The sequence below is a fragment of the Trachurus trachurus genome, assembly GCF_905171665.1.
Source record: "Trachurus trachurus genome assembly, chromosome: 20".
Classification (NCBI taxonomy): domain Eukaryota; kingdom Metazoa; phylum Chordata; class Actinopteri; order Carangiformes; family Carangidae; genus Trachurus; species Trachurus trachurus.
In genome coordinates this window covers 10,606,859-10,623,593 of record NC_139911.1, presented here as the reverse complement: position 1 = coordinate 10,623,593, position 16,735 = coordinate 10,606,859, and the positions used below count along the sequence as shown (strand labels likewise).

Below are 16,735 nucleotides of genomic sequence, written 5' to 3'. Positions count from 1 at the left end.
CCTGCCATTCAGAAATAGCATTGCTGCATCCGCGGTGTGTGCCTTCAATCTCAGTGCCATATCACAGGTCTTCAACGGGCCCTTCAAGTATCAGGAGAACTCCCGGTCGGCCTGGCTGCCCTACCCCAACCCCAACCCAGACTTTCAGGTAACAACAAGAGGAATGAAAGGAATGAGTCCTTTTGTGGTAACACTTTACTTGAATACGGGTTCATAAGATGGACATAATACTGTCATAACCATAACATGACGCCTGTCATAAACATCATTGAATACTTATGACAGCTGTCGTTAAGTGTCATTCTGTAAGTTATGTCACTTTTGATGCAAAGTTGACATTGTTTGAGATGTACAGTACTTGTTATGAGAACTTGACATAAAGACAACATAACCTATCATAGCAGACCTAATTTTTAACAAGTACATCTCAAACAATGTCAACTTTGCATCAAAAGTGACATAACTTACCGAATGACACTTAACAACAACTGTCATAAGTATTCATTGATGTTTATGACAGGTGTTATGTCATGGTTATGACAGTGTTATGTCAGTTTTATGAACCCGCATTCAAGTAAAGTGTTACCAATTTTGTTAAACAGGACTCAAAGTGTCTGCAGCCATGCTCTCAAAATGAAAAGATGTTGATGTTTAGCAAGTATACATACTGTACACGTGTCTGCCATGTTTATAATCTTAGTTTTGTGTAATTAAATGCATCAGTTTTTATTAGCAGTTTTTTTTACAGGGTAAATAAAAACTTTCAACATGTTGATGGTGTTGGAGGAAAGTTGAATAGATGGCCATAGGATAATAAAAATGCAGAAAATGTCACAGCAATATACTGTATCTAATACCTATTTAAATTTTAGAGCATAAGGATCAACTAACTAACCAAACAACCAACCAACAGACAGACTTCCATCTAGAGCCATGCTAGTTGTATTTAATTCAAAGCTAATCTTTAATGATCATTTGCTCATTCTTGAGGTAATTTGTTCCCAAGACACTGCCCAGTCAGTCAAACTGTATGTGCCGCCGGGTGCATATATAAGAAGATGTATGCATTTAGTATATATGCGGGTATCGTTCTGAATAAATGTGTGTTCATGCTGATGAACCTCCCCGATGAGTGTTTCACACTCGTTAATTTCACCCCTCTCTCTGCTCGTGAACGTGCACATTACAACCGCTCGTTATAAAATCCAGTGGTTTTTACAATGGCACAGTCGTTCCTTTAAGATGTGTCACAGCCTTGTTCTTTGAACTGCAGGCCTGTACAATAAATCGCCCTTGTTTTGCACAAGTGCCACTTTATGTTTATATTCCGTCCTAACACCTCTAGGGCAAACCAAGCCGCACTGGGGCACCTTATCCCAATATGAGGCCCTGCATGATAGTGATGACACAGAGGGAATGTTTTATTAGCAGGAGAAGTGGCTCTCAGATGTATCAGGCTTAGCAGATAGTGAGGGAGCTAATCCACGCAGCCCTCCACGAGGGATTGAATTCCCTCTGAGGTCTGCGCTGCCAATGTGTGACACACGCCTCACTTCCACTCGTCTTTCCTTTTACGGCCCCTCGATCATGTTTCCGTCAAACCAGCAGATGCCTGCTATCAAGAACTTACACTCACATTATCTATAATGACATGCTCATGCAGAAAAAAGGGGATGAAATGCCCATGCAGAAAAAGTGCTAGCTGTGACAGTTTAATAAAGAAAATAAAAAAATAAAAAAATATGCACACACCCATGAATCTGTAACACATGAGGCATCTCACTGCTGTCATGAATTCCTGTATCTACATGTCAGCAGCTAGTCAAGTAAAATTCACTTACCTTCAAGGAAACCAATTTTCTCTATCTGGTCAGTGCTGACCGCAGTTTTATCCTGTTCAGCATACTGTAGCTACATCACAGAGGGGTTTCTATAGACCACTGTCTTTCATAAGGCTGTGTTCCTCAAGGATAAACCAGGATAAGTTGTTCCTCTATATCCCCATCTCTCCACTTAAGCCCTTGCACAATAGCTGCCCCTCACCGCTGGACCGATGCGCACTTTATCTAGGTTTCAGTGACATCTTCATCAAGCATTTGTCAATGTTGGGGGATTAGATTTACGAGCTCAGGATTTATGGCCTGTCTGTTTTCATTCCTTTGTGCACACACACCTACACTCATGCCCATGCACAAACAGACACCTACACGACGCCAGCACCAATAGAAGCCACTGACCCCATAAACATATCCCCACACATGTCTTATGTACATGTATACATGCACAAATATAGGGTTATAGATTGCTGCCAAATAGAGATAATTATGACTGTGAAGTCATCACTCAAGATGCTCACACCGGTCATTGATTGAGAGCTTAATTCCCTGTCTGTCTGCAGAGAAAATCCCCCCATTTATTTGAACCACACGGATTGATCCAACTGGGTTTATTCAGGCTATGAGTCATGTTCGTTGTGCATTAGGAGCTAATACCGTCTCTGTGTTGTATAGGTTTTCTGTCACACTGTAATTGCTTACTGTAAAAACACATTCATTGTTAAGCTCCATATGAAGGAAAATATGTTAAGCGAGACTCTGGGCCAAATGCTGATGGAAAGTTTTGTTGTCTAATACATTTCAAAGAGGAGCAGCAAAAAGGTGTCAGTTTTCTGTGCTTTCCCTTCAGCATTATAAATGATTCCATTAAAGTAGTCCCAAAATATTATAATCGGATCCTATTTGGATGCAGAAATTTAAAATAACCTTGTGTGTATTTTAAAGAAAGCCAATGTTTAAAAAAAACATACTGTAAAACAACCATATTTCTCAGTGGCAGTTAATTTCCTGGCAGAGGACAGTCACTGATGATGAGCAGGACAGCTGAGTGTTGAATGGGCCTTCAGCCAAATGATGTCCCTCACCTTGACTGCACCATGGAAATCACAACATCCATCTCTTTGTACATTCACAGATGCCATAGACCGTCACTGGTCAGCGCTTAACATTGTCTCGCTGTTGCGGAAATGCGATCACGCCAACACTTAAGTATTCACACACATGCAATCCAAGGACAAAACCACAAAAGGAAACCTTAGACATATGTTATTATCTAGCCCACACCACACCCACGCAACACATTTTTGCCATAAACAACAGGCACATTCGGGGCACACAAGCTCATGTACACACAAGTGTTGCATTTCCCCGTCCTTCAGGGCTTTAATTTCCCATCTCCTGATGTGGCGAGGGCACTGATCCATTGCCCGTTCCAGGGGAAGCCCTCCATGTTTCTCTCATCTGTCATTCCCGGGAAGGCCAAGGATTGATCTGTATAGAGTCTCAGTGCTGGCGCTATACTGTAGCTGGTCGGCAACAACTAATCACCACCCAAGGCCCAGTTTTCAGTCTCTTTCAAGGAGGCTGTGTGTATATTATCAGCCTGGAGCAAATTCGTGCAGCCCATCTGAGTTGCTATGCTCCGAACGAAAACATACCAGTCATTTGGGTTTGTGTAATTGTCGAGCGCAGCTTATTTTTGTTTTCTCTGTCCTGTGTCTTAGTGTAGGCCTATTCTTTGTGGAAGGGGCCTCAATCCACAATCCTGATCCCAGTCTGGGATATCTTTATACTGAAAAGGACATGCATGGTTAGCCGTACTCATCCAGCTCTGCCTTGGCTGGACTAGGTTTAAGCTTTACCTTGTCCCGATCTGCTTTCCAACCCAAAATACAGCAACAGCACTGTCCTGTGAAAACCAGCACATCAACATACAAACCCTAAAGATGTGTGATTTTCACAGGACAGAGAAAACATGGTACAAAAATTCACACTTTGTATTCTTTCTAGTCGGTTTTTTAGTAATCTTGTGGTGCCACAGTGGCTGATGATAATGCAGCCTGTTTCTGATAGCAGTGTATTATATAATATCCAATGCTGGCTGGAACCTCTTTCAGCTTGGAAAAGCAATATTTCAAAATGTCAAAGGTAATTTATTAGCTTGTTTGCTGGAAAAGGAAAGAGGTACAGTTAAAGTAATGCCATTAAATTGGGAGGAATCAATATATTTTAACGTTAAGAACACTCAAGATCTTTTGTATCCTGCAAAAGCACAACAACATATTTCTGAGGCTTTAATGTCTCTTCTTTTTACTCCCATTTGGAATCAGTTGAGCTTATTGAACTCTTTTTAATAAATGAACTAAGGGAAATATCTTACATACCGGATATTTCACATTATGACAAAGTGCTCTGATACCGACTCTGCTGCAGTAGCACAGATCTACTGGGACATAAAAGCACAACTTTTGAGTCAACAATAGCTGATAAAACCAAATTAATATGTGTCAGGGAAATCTACCTATTTATATGAGATATTTCCGTTATTAAAGTTGTTATTGAGTGTTTCCTGGAGTCTAAAATCTTGGCTGCAAGTCACTCTGATACTTGTGTTATTGAGGGAGTCCTTTGTGTGAATGATACCGTTGCACTGAGAGACAGCATTTAGTGAGAAATACTAACAGTAGTAATAAAAGCTCTGAAGATGAAACCGTTTTGGAGATGTTAGCTTATTTCCGAGGTAAAAATGAACAATCAAGACACCATATTATTGGGTTACTAATAAAACTCACAAGCAATATATATGCATATGAGGAAGAGATAAGTTGCTCAGTCAAACGTTCATTCGCTCTCCATCCAATCTGTGTTGACTGCAAAGCCTTAAGGTTGTGAGGATGGTAAACCTTTGCAATGAGGCTGCAATTGACTTTAAAACCTTGTTCGCTTAATCATCCAATTCCTCACTTTTCCCAATCTATGCATGTACCACTAGCCACAGAAGTGGTAACTTATTAATGCAGCTCACCATTTCAAAGACCTTGGCTTAAATATTATAATCGGTCAAACCCTCTTCTTCCTGACTTCCCCACCTCCACAGTGTGGCACCATTGACTCGGGCTCCTACGTCAACCTGACCGAAAGAAACCTGCAGGACGCCCAGAAGTTTTTGCTGATGCACGAGGTGGTCCAACCCGTGGTTCCCGTGCCCTACTTCATGGAGGACAACGTGCGCTTCACTCATGTGGCCGTGGATGTGGTGCAGGGGAAAGACATGCTGTTTCACATTATCTACTTGGCTACTGGTAGGTTCCTCATACTGAGTGTGTGTATTCAGATATTTGTATGCAGTGTATTTATTACAATCTGCTCTGTCTTTTGTGGAAAAAACATACACATTCTGAGAGATAGAGTAGTTGTTGTTAATTTGTGTCTGCGCTCATGGGTTCACTTAGGGCTTGGTTGGAGAAAGTTAATGTCATAAACTTTGTATTATTCAGTTTCTAGTTTTAAATGTTTTCTTACGTATGAATGCTATGGATTAATACTTCTTTGTAAACCTTTGAAGTGAGTTATTTGCATAAGAAAACAGGCCTGTAAGAAGAAGAAGAAGAAGAAGAATGAAACGAATAGATATGTAGTTCTGAGGAGACATCAAAGCTTCGTCTGCTGACACCAGTTTGATCGTTTTTCACCTCCATATGTTCTCCATATGACAGAACATACTCGCGTATCACACCACATATCACTCCTATGCAGTCCTTACAAAGAGTTCATAAACAGCAAGCCAACATTCATGTGTCAAAAGAAGACAAACGGGTAATTAATAATACACACACACAGCTTACGCATTTCCACTGTTTGAACTGCCTGGCTCTGCCTGCTTATCAGTACAGTGTTTGATCACACTGGTGTGACAATATGTGATGTTAGACTTTCCAGAGCGCCGAAAACAGTATCAGCAAAATGTCAGACACACATCAGTGTCTGTTCTGTGTTATGATATAACACACTGTATGGATTAGGGAGGGGATGTACCGGACACAATTTGAACGTAGTGACCCACGTCACTGCGCTGATGTACCATAGGCCCACTGGGAAATGTCAACATGATCTTGCTGTTGTTGTAGCATCAGTGTTATTTTAGGATATATCGCATGCAGCACATACACACACACACAAGCTGACACACAAGCTGACACACACACACACACACACACACACACAGACAACCTGTTCCAGTTCACTGCCTCTGTGCTTGGCATCTCCCTCAAAAACTCCCCTCTCATTGTTTGCATGGTGCTGTGATCAATGTAGCGTCAGACCAGAGCTGCCCACACTGCAAGTTCCCCAGACACTAACCAGACGCTAATGAAAACATCTGAAACACTGCCAAGGCCATTGGGTGGCATACATACTGTACCTAATCATATCCTATTATTAACGCCTAAATGCACCCCAGTGATTGGGGCCGTTATGGAGAAGGTGGTAAGCTCTAAATTGGTTTCCAAAGGGGTCAAAGTGTCGGCTTCTTTTACACGATGCACACGGTTTGCAGTAGTTTCATCTGAATTGTTATTCAGCTCTCGTCAGTAATTGCAGCACCTTTCTACTCCTTCAGTCAGCGTGAACAAAATTCAGCAAAACGCTAAAAGATTAACTTAAATAGCTGCAGTTTGAGTCTTACTAAAGGTATGTACCTTGAGAAAAAAAATTATTTATTCATGTTACTCATCGGAAAACTAATTACTTCAGTAATTTCTCAACAGTAATTACTTGTTACAAATGCTATGCTACTCAACCAAGCTCCATCTAAGTTCCCATACTGATGCGTCACACCCTCCGTATCATAGCACAGAGGAATAAGAAGAATTGAAAATGGAAACATTATGAGATATGAAAAGCTTTTATTGATCCCTGAGGGGAAATTCAGATGTTGCAGCAACACCAAGACAGAAAAGCTCAGATAAATAGATAAAGGTAAGTAATAAAAAATACAGTAACCAAAATATTTATAGCTATACAAGGGCAATTTAAATCGAAATTTCAAGGAGCACAGTACAGTATACATATAATATCTATAGTTGGTGGTGGAATAATAATAGTGTTGTGCCCTCTCACAGCAAGTGAAATAGTGCGGTGTGATCAGTAGTATTTCAATAAAATCTAGTTTTTAAAGGTCTACCGGTGTGGTCACATATGACATATCACTATAATACATACTGTCATATCAATATTTTGAGGTTATAAGTGCGATGTCAACAAAACTACATTTCTGTATGAAAGGAAGAGGTGACAGGTTTTGAAAACCTTTAAATTGATGCACAAAATGTGTGACAGCCAAATGGAGACGCTGATCAAAGTGTTCATTACTGAGTTTACTGTTGTGCAAGTTTTTCCACCGTACTTGTTGTTGAAAATGCTAATTGAGTGGATTTTCCATTTACTCTGCTGATAACTTGATGTGACAATTTCAGCCGGTATCGTTTTTATGGTTCTTACCACTGAGGTCTGGGGACAAACATATTTGAAAATAGCGATTGTTTTAAATTAGTAAATTAAGCATTGCCGTGTCTAGTCATGCTTGAAAACGATTTTCACAGTCAGCCTTTATTTGCATTGGCAATTTTTGAACATGTCTTTCCACCCTTTTTTTTTTTTTTAACTCAGTCTTTTAACTCAGATTTTCTTCTGACTCCCAATTACTGGCAGCTCAAAATGTGTGTATGAGGTTTCATGATAGCCATGTAACATCCGCAAGTGATGCGAGTCAGGTTGCTTTGAAATGTGCTTCAGGCCCAAATTAAATTGTGTGGAGTTTACTTATGAGTGAGTATGTGGGCTCTATGTAGAAGGCTATAAAAGAGGATCAGATATTATATTACATTTATGATATCATAGTGTGTAGCCTATATAATGTTACAGTGTATTTATCTGCAAGCGTAGAAAATATCATATAACCTTCATATGGTTTAATAATAGTCCAGGCTTCACTCTGAAGCGTATCTACAGTTTTAGAGTTAGCCACAGCTAGCACACAGCTAAATGAGTGAATACACCCTCCAACAATTAGAAGATAACATTAGTAATCCAGCTAATAACATACAAAAAGAAGAATAAGACAACTTCCCTCCTAGGTCAGTCGGTTCAGTAACTTCAGAGTCAATTTGCTGATTGGGCAACTCCATAATTCTTTCTAAGACAACTACCCCTAAAAAGTTGAAGTAACAAAATAGCACAAGTAACTATATAATATCTGAAATTCAAAGTTAGTACTTTGAAGTAATGTACTACTGCCCAGCACTGCTTGGGGCAATACTTAACTTTTACATTCCCTACCTTGAAACTATCTATTAGCAATTCACCCCTTCTTCTTTTGGCATCACTGTGCACCTAATTACTTTTTCTTCACCCAGGGGATTGCATGTATAATAGATGATGTTTGTTTTAACTCTCCCCAAAGACAATCGGCTTCATCCCATGGGGCCTACCTTACATAAAATAAAGGTCAGGACATATTCACAATGACATGGATTTCCGCACTCTTCTCTCCCTGAACTACAAAATGGTTTGGAATATCCCCCTTAAAGAAAAGTAGGCCAGTAATTGTGTATTCAGGTGCCTTACCAATTCCCTGGTTGCATCTACAGCATTGCATGTTGATGGCATAACCAAGGCTGGCACGGCAGCCAGCCCCCAACATTTTTTTTTTTTTTTTTTTTTTTTTTGACGTTGTTATTTAAGAACCTCTCTGTTCGGGAGTGATTGTTGTGTGGTTCAAATTGAGTTCACGTCAGTTTGTGTAAAGTTTTGTTATCCAGGATATATTGTGTGTATATATATATTTATGTCCTCATTAACTCTCCGTCGTTCTTTTCGCTGCTACTTTACCTAGATAAACACCTCCCTTTGCTCTTTCTGACCCAATGCTCTTTTCCCCTTCTTTCACTTCCAGATTACGGGACTATCAGGAAAGTGCTTTCCCCTCTGAATCAGTCCACGGGCCGCTGCCTATTGGAGGAGATCGAGCTGTTCCCGCCCAGGAAGAGGCAGCCGATCCGAAGCCTGCTGATCCTGCACAGCCGCAGCGAGCTTTACGTGGGCGTGAGAGACCAGGTCATCAAGATCCCACTCAAGAGATGCAGCTACTACAAGAACAGAGAGTGAGTACATGTAACGCACAAACACCATTAATCTCAGTGGAAACCGTCAAAAGCAAATGTGCACACAGCAAAGTTTTAAAGCTCCCTCTTTCATAAGATGGTCTTTATCTGCGAAGGCCAGGCCTGTGTTGTTTGTCAGAGGCCTTTGCTGAGATTTAAAACCCTGTAAATCAGCTTTTGTCTGAGCCACTGGAGGTGCCCACGGCTAGCCTCTGTCCGTCTGCCTCACTGTCTGCCTGCCACTAGTTGTCACTGACCCACACAAGAAACTGTGTGTTTTTCTGCCTCACACAGCTCTGCTGCAGCTGTGTGTGTGTGTGTGTGTGTGCGTGTTTATCAGATGTATTGAGTTTCTGTCTGTCTGGAAGACAAGCCGTCAGGACATAAATATTGCTAAAGAAAACCAGATACAGAGGCCAAGGTGTGAACACTCACCACAAGATTGAGATCCCATCCATCATTGTATCCAGGAAGGGAATCACACCTACATCTCTTATCTCTCACACAATGAGCAGTTATTGGAATACACAAAGTTAAGGCTTCATGTTACGGCTGTAACTCCGTGATAGATGCTGCAGCCATTATGCCACTTCATCACCTCATCTTTCACGTTTTCTTGTGCAGAAAAAAATACGACGACAGATAAAAGAAATAAAACCGTTCGCTGGCAACTAAAGAGGAGTTACTGGGTGCATCGCTGACACTTCTTTGAGCTTTACCTGTTTGAAATATTAGAAGGCTGTCGGTCTTTGTTTGGCTGCGCTGCTCAGTGATGGGTGGTGTACAATCTGCAAGGCCCTTAAGGCTCTCTGGGAGACAGGCATTAGCTTGCGTCTTCTCTGTTTCATTTTGCACTTCTGTCGTCTCGTCACCCTTGATATCCTTTCCCGTGCAGATACAGTCCATAACTCTCTGCTTTCGGTCAGCCACCCAGACGCTACGTCAGCCACCTTATGTGTGCAGGCACGCACAAAGTGTTTGCCTTTCTACATTTTCATCTGGATGGATGCATATGATCTTGTGCTCTTGCATAAGTGCACTCGTGTTTGTGTCTCAGGCAGCGCAGTTCATTGTTATGAAACCCACGGACAGTTTTGGCTACATTTCACTGGGGGCATGTCAGACTGCGTTGATGCCTGTGGCTCAGAGATATGTCATTGTGCTGTCATTGCAGGCTCATATTTGCATGAAAAGAGTAACATCAGGCTTTTTATTGCACTCAATAAACCACCTGAAGCAGATACGACAAAGACAGATCAGGCTATCTCTGCACCAGTGTACTCTGTGAATATTCCTTGGGCTGATAAGCTATATGAGCCAGAAATGAGTGTGTGCGTAGAGTTGTAATCTTGTTGTTTGGCTGAAGATCACCTGAAAAAAAAAAAGTCAGCACATTGCGTTAAGACATAATTTCACTATGCTGATGCAATGTAAGCGTTGTAGAACATCCCAGCGCTCCGAGTTCATAAATAAACAAAATGAATATTAATATTTTTCTCCTGCCTTTCTTATTTCTCGCCTCCTCTCTGTCACTTTAGCTTCTCTCTACTCCCTCCTTTTCCCAAATTCTCTCTCCTTCTGCTTTTATGCTGAGCTTTGTGTATTCACACATGACAAGTTAATATAAGCCCATTAAAAGCAAATGTCTATTCTTATTCTCTCTTTCCAGGTCCTGTGTTGGGGCCAGGGATCCATACTGTGGCTGGGATCTGTTGCTGAAGAAATGCACCACCCTGGAGGATAGTGTCCGAATGAGCCAATGGGAGCAGAGCATCACCAAATGCCCTGTGAGAACCCCCAATCTGTACATATACATCATTGTATTGCACAGTTTCTCATTGCTGTGCATGCCTGTATTCTCTGTTTTTGTCTCTGTTTTCAAACTTTAAAGTTAGTTGAAAACAGAACTATCCTCACCCAGCCTCCATGCTTACCCTGCTCGCCATATGAATTTAATACTTACATTCATCTGTGCTCCTCTCCTCTGAGACCCTGCTCTGTATTCTCTCTGTACACTCACAACTTACAAGCAACCGCTCCTAAAACCAGCCTTGGAAACACATCCGCGGCAAAGAGAAGCATCTTGGGACTGAACAACTTGACTTAAAGGGAGCGACGTGTACTCTGGGAATAATCAAGAGCACTGCCTCAATCATTCACCTCTGACTGCTTGTTCATTAACAAAACAGCTCTTCCATTTATTTTAATGTGCACCAAATTTGGGAGCAATATTAAGGGGTGGTAAGCCTATCAATTTCAGTATGGCTCAGCTTTTTTCTGATGTTTTTTTTTTTCTCTCTCTCTCTCTCTCTCTCTCTCTCTGCACATCATTTTCAAGCCAGTCACAGCAGAGAGCACTGTGTGCCTCCCTACCCTTTTATGTGGCTTTGTGTTCAGAGGAATATTTGGCACTGAGTTCCCAGTGGCGTCTGTCAGTAGAGCAGAAATCTGGCCAACTCTGCATCCACATCGGCATTTAGACATATACACGGACTCTGACACTCATGGATGCATATATGCATAATCAGGGACACACTAACTAACCGTGCACACCAAATACACACTGTCATTTCACCAAGTCAGTTTTGCTGCATTGAAAATGTAAATACGGCGCTGTGTCAGGAAGCGGTTATCTGGAAACAGCTAGCCTGGCTATTTCTAAAGGTGAAAATTTTCCACCTACCAGCACATCTAAAGCTCAATAATTAACACCGTGTATGTTTAGCAGTGGCCAGGGTGTCACTTCCTCCCCCCCGAGTACAACTTGTCCATTTCACACCATATCTATGCCAAGCCAAGCTAACAACCTCCTGGCTGTAGCTTTATATTAAATGGACAGATAAGAGAGTGGTGTCAATATTCTCATCCAGTTTCTGACAAACAAATATGTGCTTCTCCAAACAACATAGTAGTAACCACCAGGTTTCCAGCAGCAGTGTAGCCACTAATCCTTGATATATTTTCAGGTGGCCACATACCACTGCCCACACCACCGATGGAATATGTATTTATTCACTTAACCTTGGTCTAACCAGGTCGATCCATTTAGAGTGAGCATGAATTAACATTGGCAGTAAAGACTTTGAATGCTAAAAGCAAGAGATGGCCGTACAACACCGGTTCTGATGCCAAACCAGAATGGGAAAATTATCTGGTTGCAGCAGTTTCATGCCAAGATGTGAAAAATTGAAAGAAGAAAAAAAAAAAAAGAAGTTGTCTTTTATCACAGTTACAGTTTCACTCCCTGTGTATCCACAAGCAATTTTCAAAAAAGATCAACTGGCTGACTGTGTGCTCCAAATATTTGTGTAAGGGGCTTGGCTTGCCTGGAAGTTATTTTAATCAACCCCCACTCTCAAAAGGAAATATTTAGAATAAAAAAAGAGACAGCATTTATATTTTCAGTCTGTGAAAATTATTTCTCTCATAATACATAAACATGAGTGGCTTCTTTATCCTTCAGAAGTGATCTATCTACAGTACACTATCCTCTGTTTCTCATGTCTTTATATTTTCTATATCCTTCCATTTTAATGATCGAAATCACACAGTAACTTGGTCACTGTTGAAAAGATGTAATTATTTATTTGTGTTTTAAGAGGGCACAACAGCACATAAGCCATATAATTAATGGTCTCAGCTGTAATTGATGGGTGAGAGAAATATCTGTCTCCTTCAAGTTGTTTGCCGAGCGTTGATGCAAATGGTGTCTGTCTAAGCCAAGCGGCGGCCATTTAGGCACACAGCGGAGTTCAATTACCAGTAAGAGCAGAGATGTTAGATGTTATTTCTGCTTCTGCCGCAGCAGCTGATGATCACGCTCTCTTGTGTGAAAGTGTTTTTTGCATTTTTAAATCACCCTGAAGTACAGCCGTGACATGGCTCATATCATGTGCGCCTCTGAAATCTCACAACACTGCTTTTGTATTTAGCTCATACGGCCTCAGACATCACTGGTAATTCAGCTCCTGTAATATCACAGGCTTCCTGTTGCACTCTGTTTTGCTCCAAATATCTATTTATGCGGACACTTTTATTTCCTCGTATTTTTGGCATTTCAATGTGTCCATTCACGGCTTTCATTTGCCTCTCCGAATCTCTCTTTTGGTGCCCTGGAATCTCATCATATCCCCAGACAATTTTCATATATCTTCCTCATGTTTACAGCTTATTTTTGTCCCTATAACTGCACCATTTTAGATGTGATGTAATGCAGTTATTCTTGCACCTATTTGAAGAAAATTGATTTCTGTTTCCATCCGCTGTAGCCATGCGATGCGTTTCCCAGAGCAACGCATTCCTGAAAGCATCAGTCAAATTCAACAACCAGTTTCTGAGAAAAGCTATTACTTTCAAATGTTTTATTTCGGGGCCCCCTTTTTTTTTGTTCCTAACAGGTTCGTAATGTGACGGTCGATGGTGGCTTCGGTTCCTGGTCCGGCTGGTCCATGTGTAGTCATAACGACGGGGGCAGCGCCGGCTCCTGTCTCTGTCGGACACGGGCCTGTGACAGCCCAGCGCCTCAGTGCGGCGGTCAGCATTGCTACGGCATCAGTGTGGAGGTTGCCAACTGCTCACGGTAAACACCTGCTCATATCTGTAAATCTATCTCCTGCTCTTATCAATGATCCTTTACCATCTGTGTATCTAGATTTAGAGATGCAACTTTAGAAGGATCCACATTAAGGTTTGTTAATTAATTCCATCCATCCTCACACTTAGTCACTAGAAAAATCCACATGCAGTAAATTGTGCCGTGTTGCATATTTATTCTAAGTTATTTGGAGCTCACAAGTGTTGATTGGCTGTTTTGTGTTTTTTTCACTCTCTCTGCTGACATATTACTGATTTTAACACTCTCAGAGTTTAAATTAAGATGTTGCAGCTGTACATCAATCCTCCCGCTTGCTTAACGGGGCATGTGAGCATTTGTTTCATGACAGATGAGCTTTGAGAGTGAAGCAATTCATGATTATTTTTAACTATCATGAATATTTTAGTGTAATAAATGACTGTAAGTAATGATAAATGCTTAACACAAGTAGCCAGAGCCCAATATAAAGACTTAAAAGCAGACCAATCAATCAGTTCTTTGTTTTAACTCTAACTGGCCATGCTGTAGCAAGTCATATGGTATTTTGACACTGTTATAAGGACAGTAGATCATAAACAATACTATTTGGAATTTGACTGATGACTTTTAGCATCAGGACAGTGTTTATTTCTTATGAAAACTAGTTTTAGCATTGTTTGGGTGTCAACCAAGGTGAGGAATGAGGTCCCAGCCCATGAGTGATCTATAAATGTACATGAATCTGGCAAAAGAAAAGCTCTACGGGGCATAAATGAACATTTTGTTGTTTTGATGCCGTGATCTTCTGGCCACCATCGCCACTCATCCTTGGCTTAAGTAACTTACAGTGATGTTGCACTCCGCCTCTCTATAGAAATGGAGCGTGGACTCCCTGGACCGCCTGGTCTCCCTGCAGTACAAGCTGCGGCATCGGCTTCCAAGTCCGTCAGCGCTCCTGTAGCAACCCGACCCCCCGCCACGGAGGACGAGTGTGTGTGGGCCAGAATCGTGAAGAGAGGTATACATACACATATGCGCTCCCACACATCTTCCACATTTACACAAGTGGTCACATGTACTAATTAAAGCGAAGAAAAACCTGTACATGCATGTGGGGAACTGTGTGCGTGTGAGACACAAGAAAAACAACAGTTTTTTGCTTGACAATTTGCAACCTGCGCTTAGGAAGCATGACTTTGACTGACTTTTTCTTTCCTTTTCTTCCCTCACTTTTGTCCAACTTTGTGACAGCCAATTAAGGAACGAGCAGGGTAGGCCTGTGCTTGGGTAATTATCTGGCTTTCACACATAGACTCCGAGTCTGAGTTTTGAAGCTTTGGAGGCTTTGGCATAGAATAATCGTCTTTTTAAAGATGTTTGTGTGGTTTCTAAGCAACCTTCAAGGCCTGAAAAAAAAATCTGTTTCTCAAGGAGAAAGTATGTGAAGAAGAACAAAGAGACATACGAAGCAGCTCAGGTTGAAAAGGTCAAGAGATTAAAGTTATTCGTCTCTCAATTTATTCTGGTTATCTGAAAGTTGAGTTCAGCGTGAGCCAAATCAGAGAAGGACTGAGGAAACTTTTGACAGCATCCATTGTGTTTGAAAATTCCACGATGGTTATATTATATTATTATTCCAGCTCCATCTTAATAAAGACTGGCGTTCCCTAATGATCTGAGGCGTTCTGTCATTGTCCCCTCGGTGTCTGTGTTGCGCATGCTGATGTGTTTCCTCCATCTCCCGCCATTAACCAGTGGTGGAGGCAGAAAAAGAGCAAATAAATACAGTTCAGAGTGCAAAGGAAAGTGAAGAAGAGAAATAAATTGTTACCAATCGTTACCCTGGCAACTGAAACAGCATCGCAATGGATGAGTAATTGGATACGGCCTTCAAGGATGAACCTTATATTGCATCCTTTTTTCCCCCCTCCTCTTTCTGCACTTTTTCATTTCCTCTCTGCCTGCTCTAACCTCCCACCTTCACTTTTTCTTAGTCACTGATGCTCCTGGTGGAGCAGTCCTTTCTTCAAGGACTGCTCCACCAGGAGCGCTGCTAAATATATGGAGTGACCGGCACGGCCAGTTACTCATGAGCCGCACCAAAAAAACACCGTCTGGTACTCAAGACCCTAGCAAGCCAGAAGCAGGTTTCACCGCCCCCTTCATTTTCTCTGTCTGAGCTTTAATCTCCTTTGTTTCATCTCCTGCTCCTGCTCTCTGTACTTGCACTGTTCAGCTATTTAAAACACCTTAGGCCGGTTAGGAGCCAGCTGTGAGGCCTGGAAGAGGATCTTTGTGAGGGAGAGAAAGGGAGAGCGAGAGAGAAAGAGAGAGAGAGAGAGAGAGAGAGTGTGTTTGTGGGAAGAAGAGAGATAGACAGAAAGGGATTGAAGAAGAAAAATGTGTTAACAGATGAATTATGCCGTGTCAGTTTGAGTCTCTGAGGGAAGAAAAGATAAGATGGAGATGCTGCAAGTGCGTGTGTGTGTGTGTGTGTGTGTGTGTGTGTGTGTGTGTGTGTGTGTGTGTGTGTGTGTGTGTGTGTGTGTGTGTGTGTGTGTGTGTGTGTGTGTGTGTGTTTAGTTTGTTTGAGCATATCCAGGTGTGTCTGGAATGTATATCACCAATTTTAAAAACAGGGAGTAAACTAAACTCTTTGGACGTTCAGCCTGTGTAAAGACGTCCAAAAACAAAAATTCCACCACATCTGTTGGTTATAGTTGCCCATGTGTGAAATAGGTGAAGTGTTCGGTGCGAGCTTTTATCTGCACAGCATGAAAAGAACTGGATCTTTATCAGCTTTTGCACACTGAATAATTCTTTTAATACTGTGAAAGGTTTTTATTTTATGGGGTGCAGGCCTGCTTTTAGAGGTGTTGGGTTTCTGTTATAAGTCTCACCACACGCTTTTTTTTTTTCTCCCATGTTGCCTCAAGTAACCTATTCAAATGAATGCATAGGCCTTTTGTTAAAACATGCATGTGGCGTGTGCTCCTATGTACACAGACACACTTATGTACAAAGGCTTAAAAGTTTCAAAGACCAAACTAAACGCTCCTCTCTCACCTCTCATCTGCTTCCTTTGTAGCCAACAGGCTTCCCATAAGTTTGGCCTTGATTGTTTGCAGCAGGCAGGGCTTTTAAAGATAAAGCAAATGTTCTGAAAC

General features: G+C 41.5%; 1 protein-coding gene across 2 annotated transcripts in view; it reads left to right on the top strand.

Moving 5' to 3' along the window:
• sema5a (sema domain, seven thrombospondin repeats (type 1 and type 1-like), transmembrane domain (TM) and short cytoplasmic domain, (semaphorin) 5A) overlaps positions 1–16,735 on the top strand; it is a 120,265-nt gene that overhangs the window by 68,880 nt on the left and 34,650 nt on the right. For both annotated transcript variants that reach the window (XM_083995338.1, XM_083995337.1), the window contains exons 9-14: positions 13–148; positions 4,933–5,137; positions 8,788–8,995; positions 10,665–10,782; positions 13,393–13,574; positions 14,443–14,586. In XM_083995338.1, coding sequence (XP_083851464.1) covers positions 13–148; positions 4,933–5,137; positions 8,788–8,995; positions 10,665–10,782; positions 13,393–13,574; positions 14,443–14,586 — 993 coding nt within the window. The remainder of the gene's footprint in view (positions 1–12; positions 149–4,932; positions 5,138–8,787; positions 8,996–10,664; positions 10,783–13,392; positions 13,575–14,442; positions 14,587–16,735) is intronic.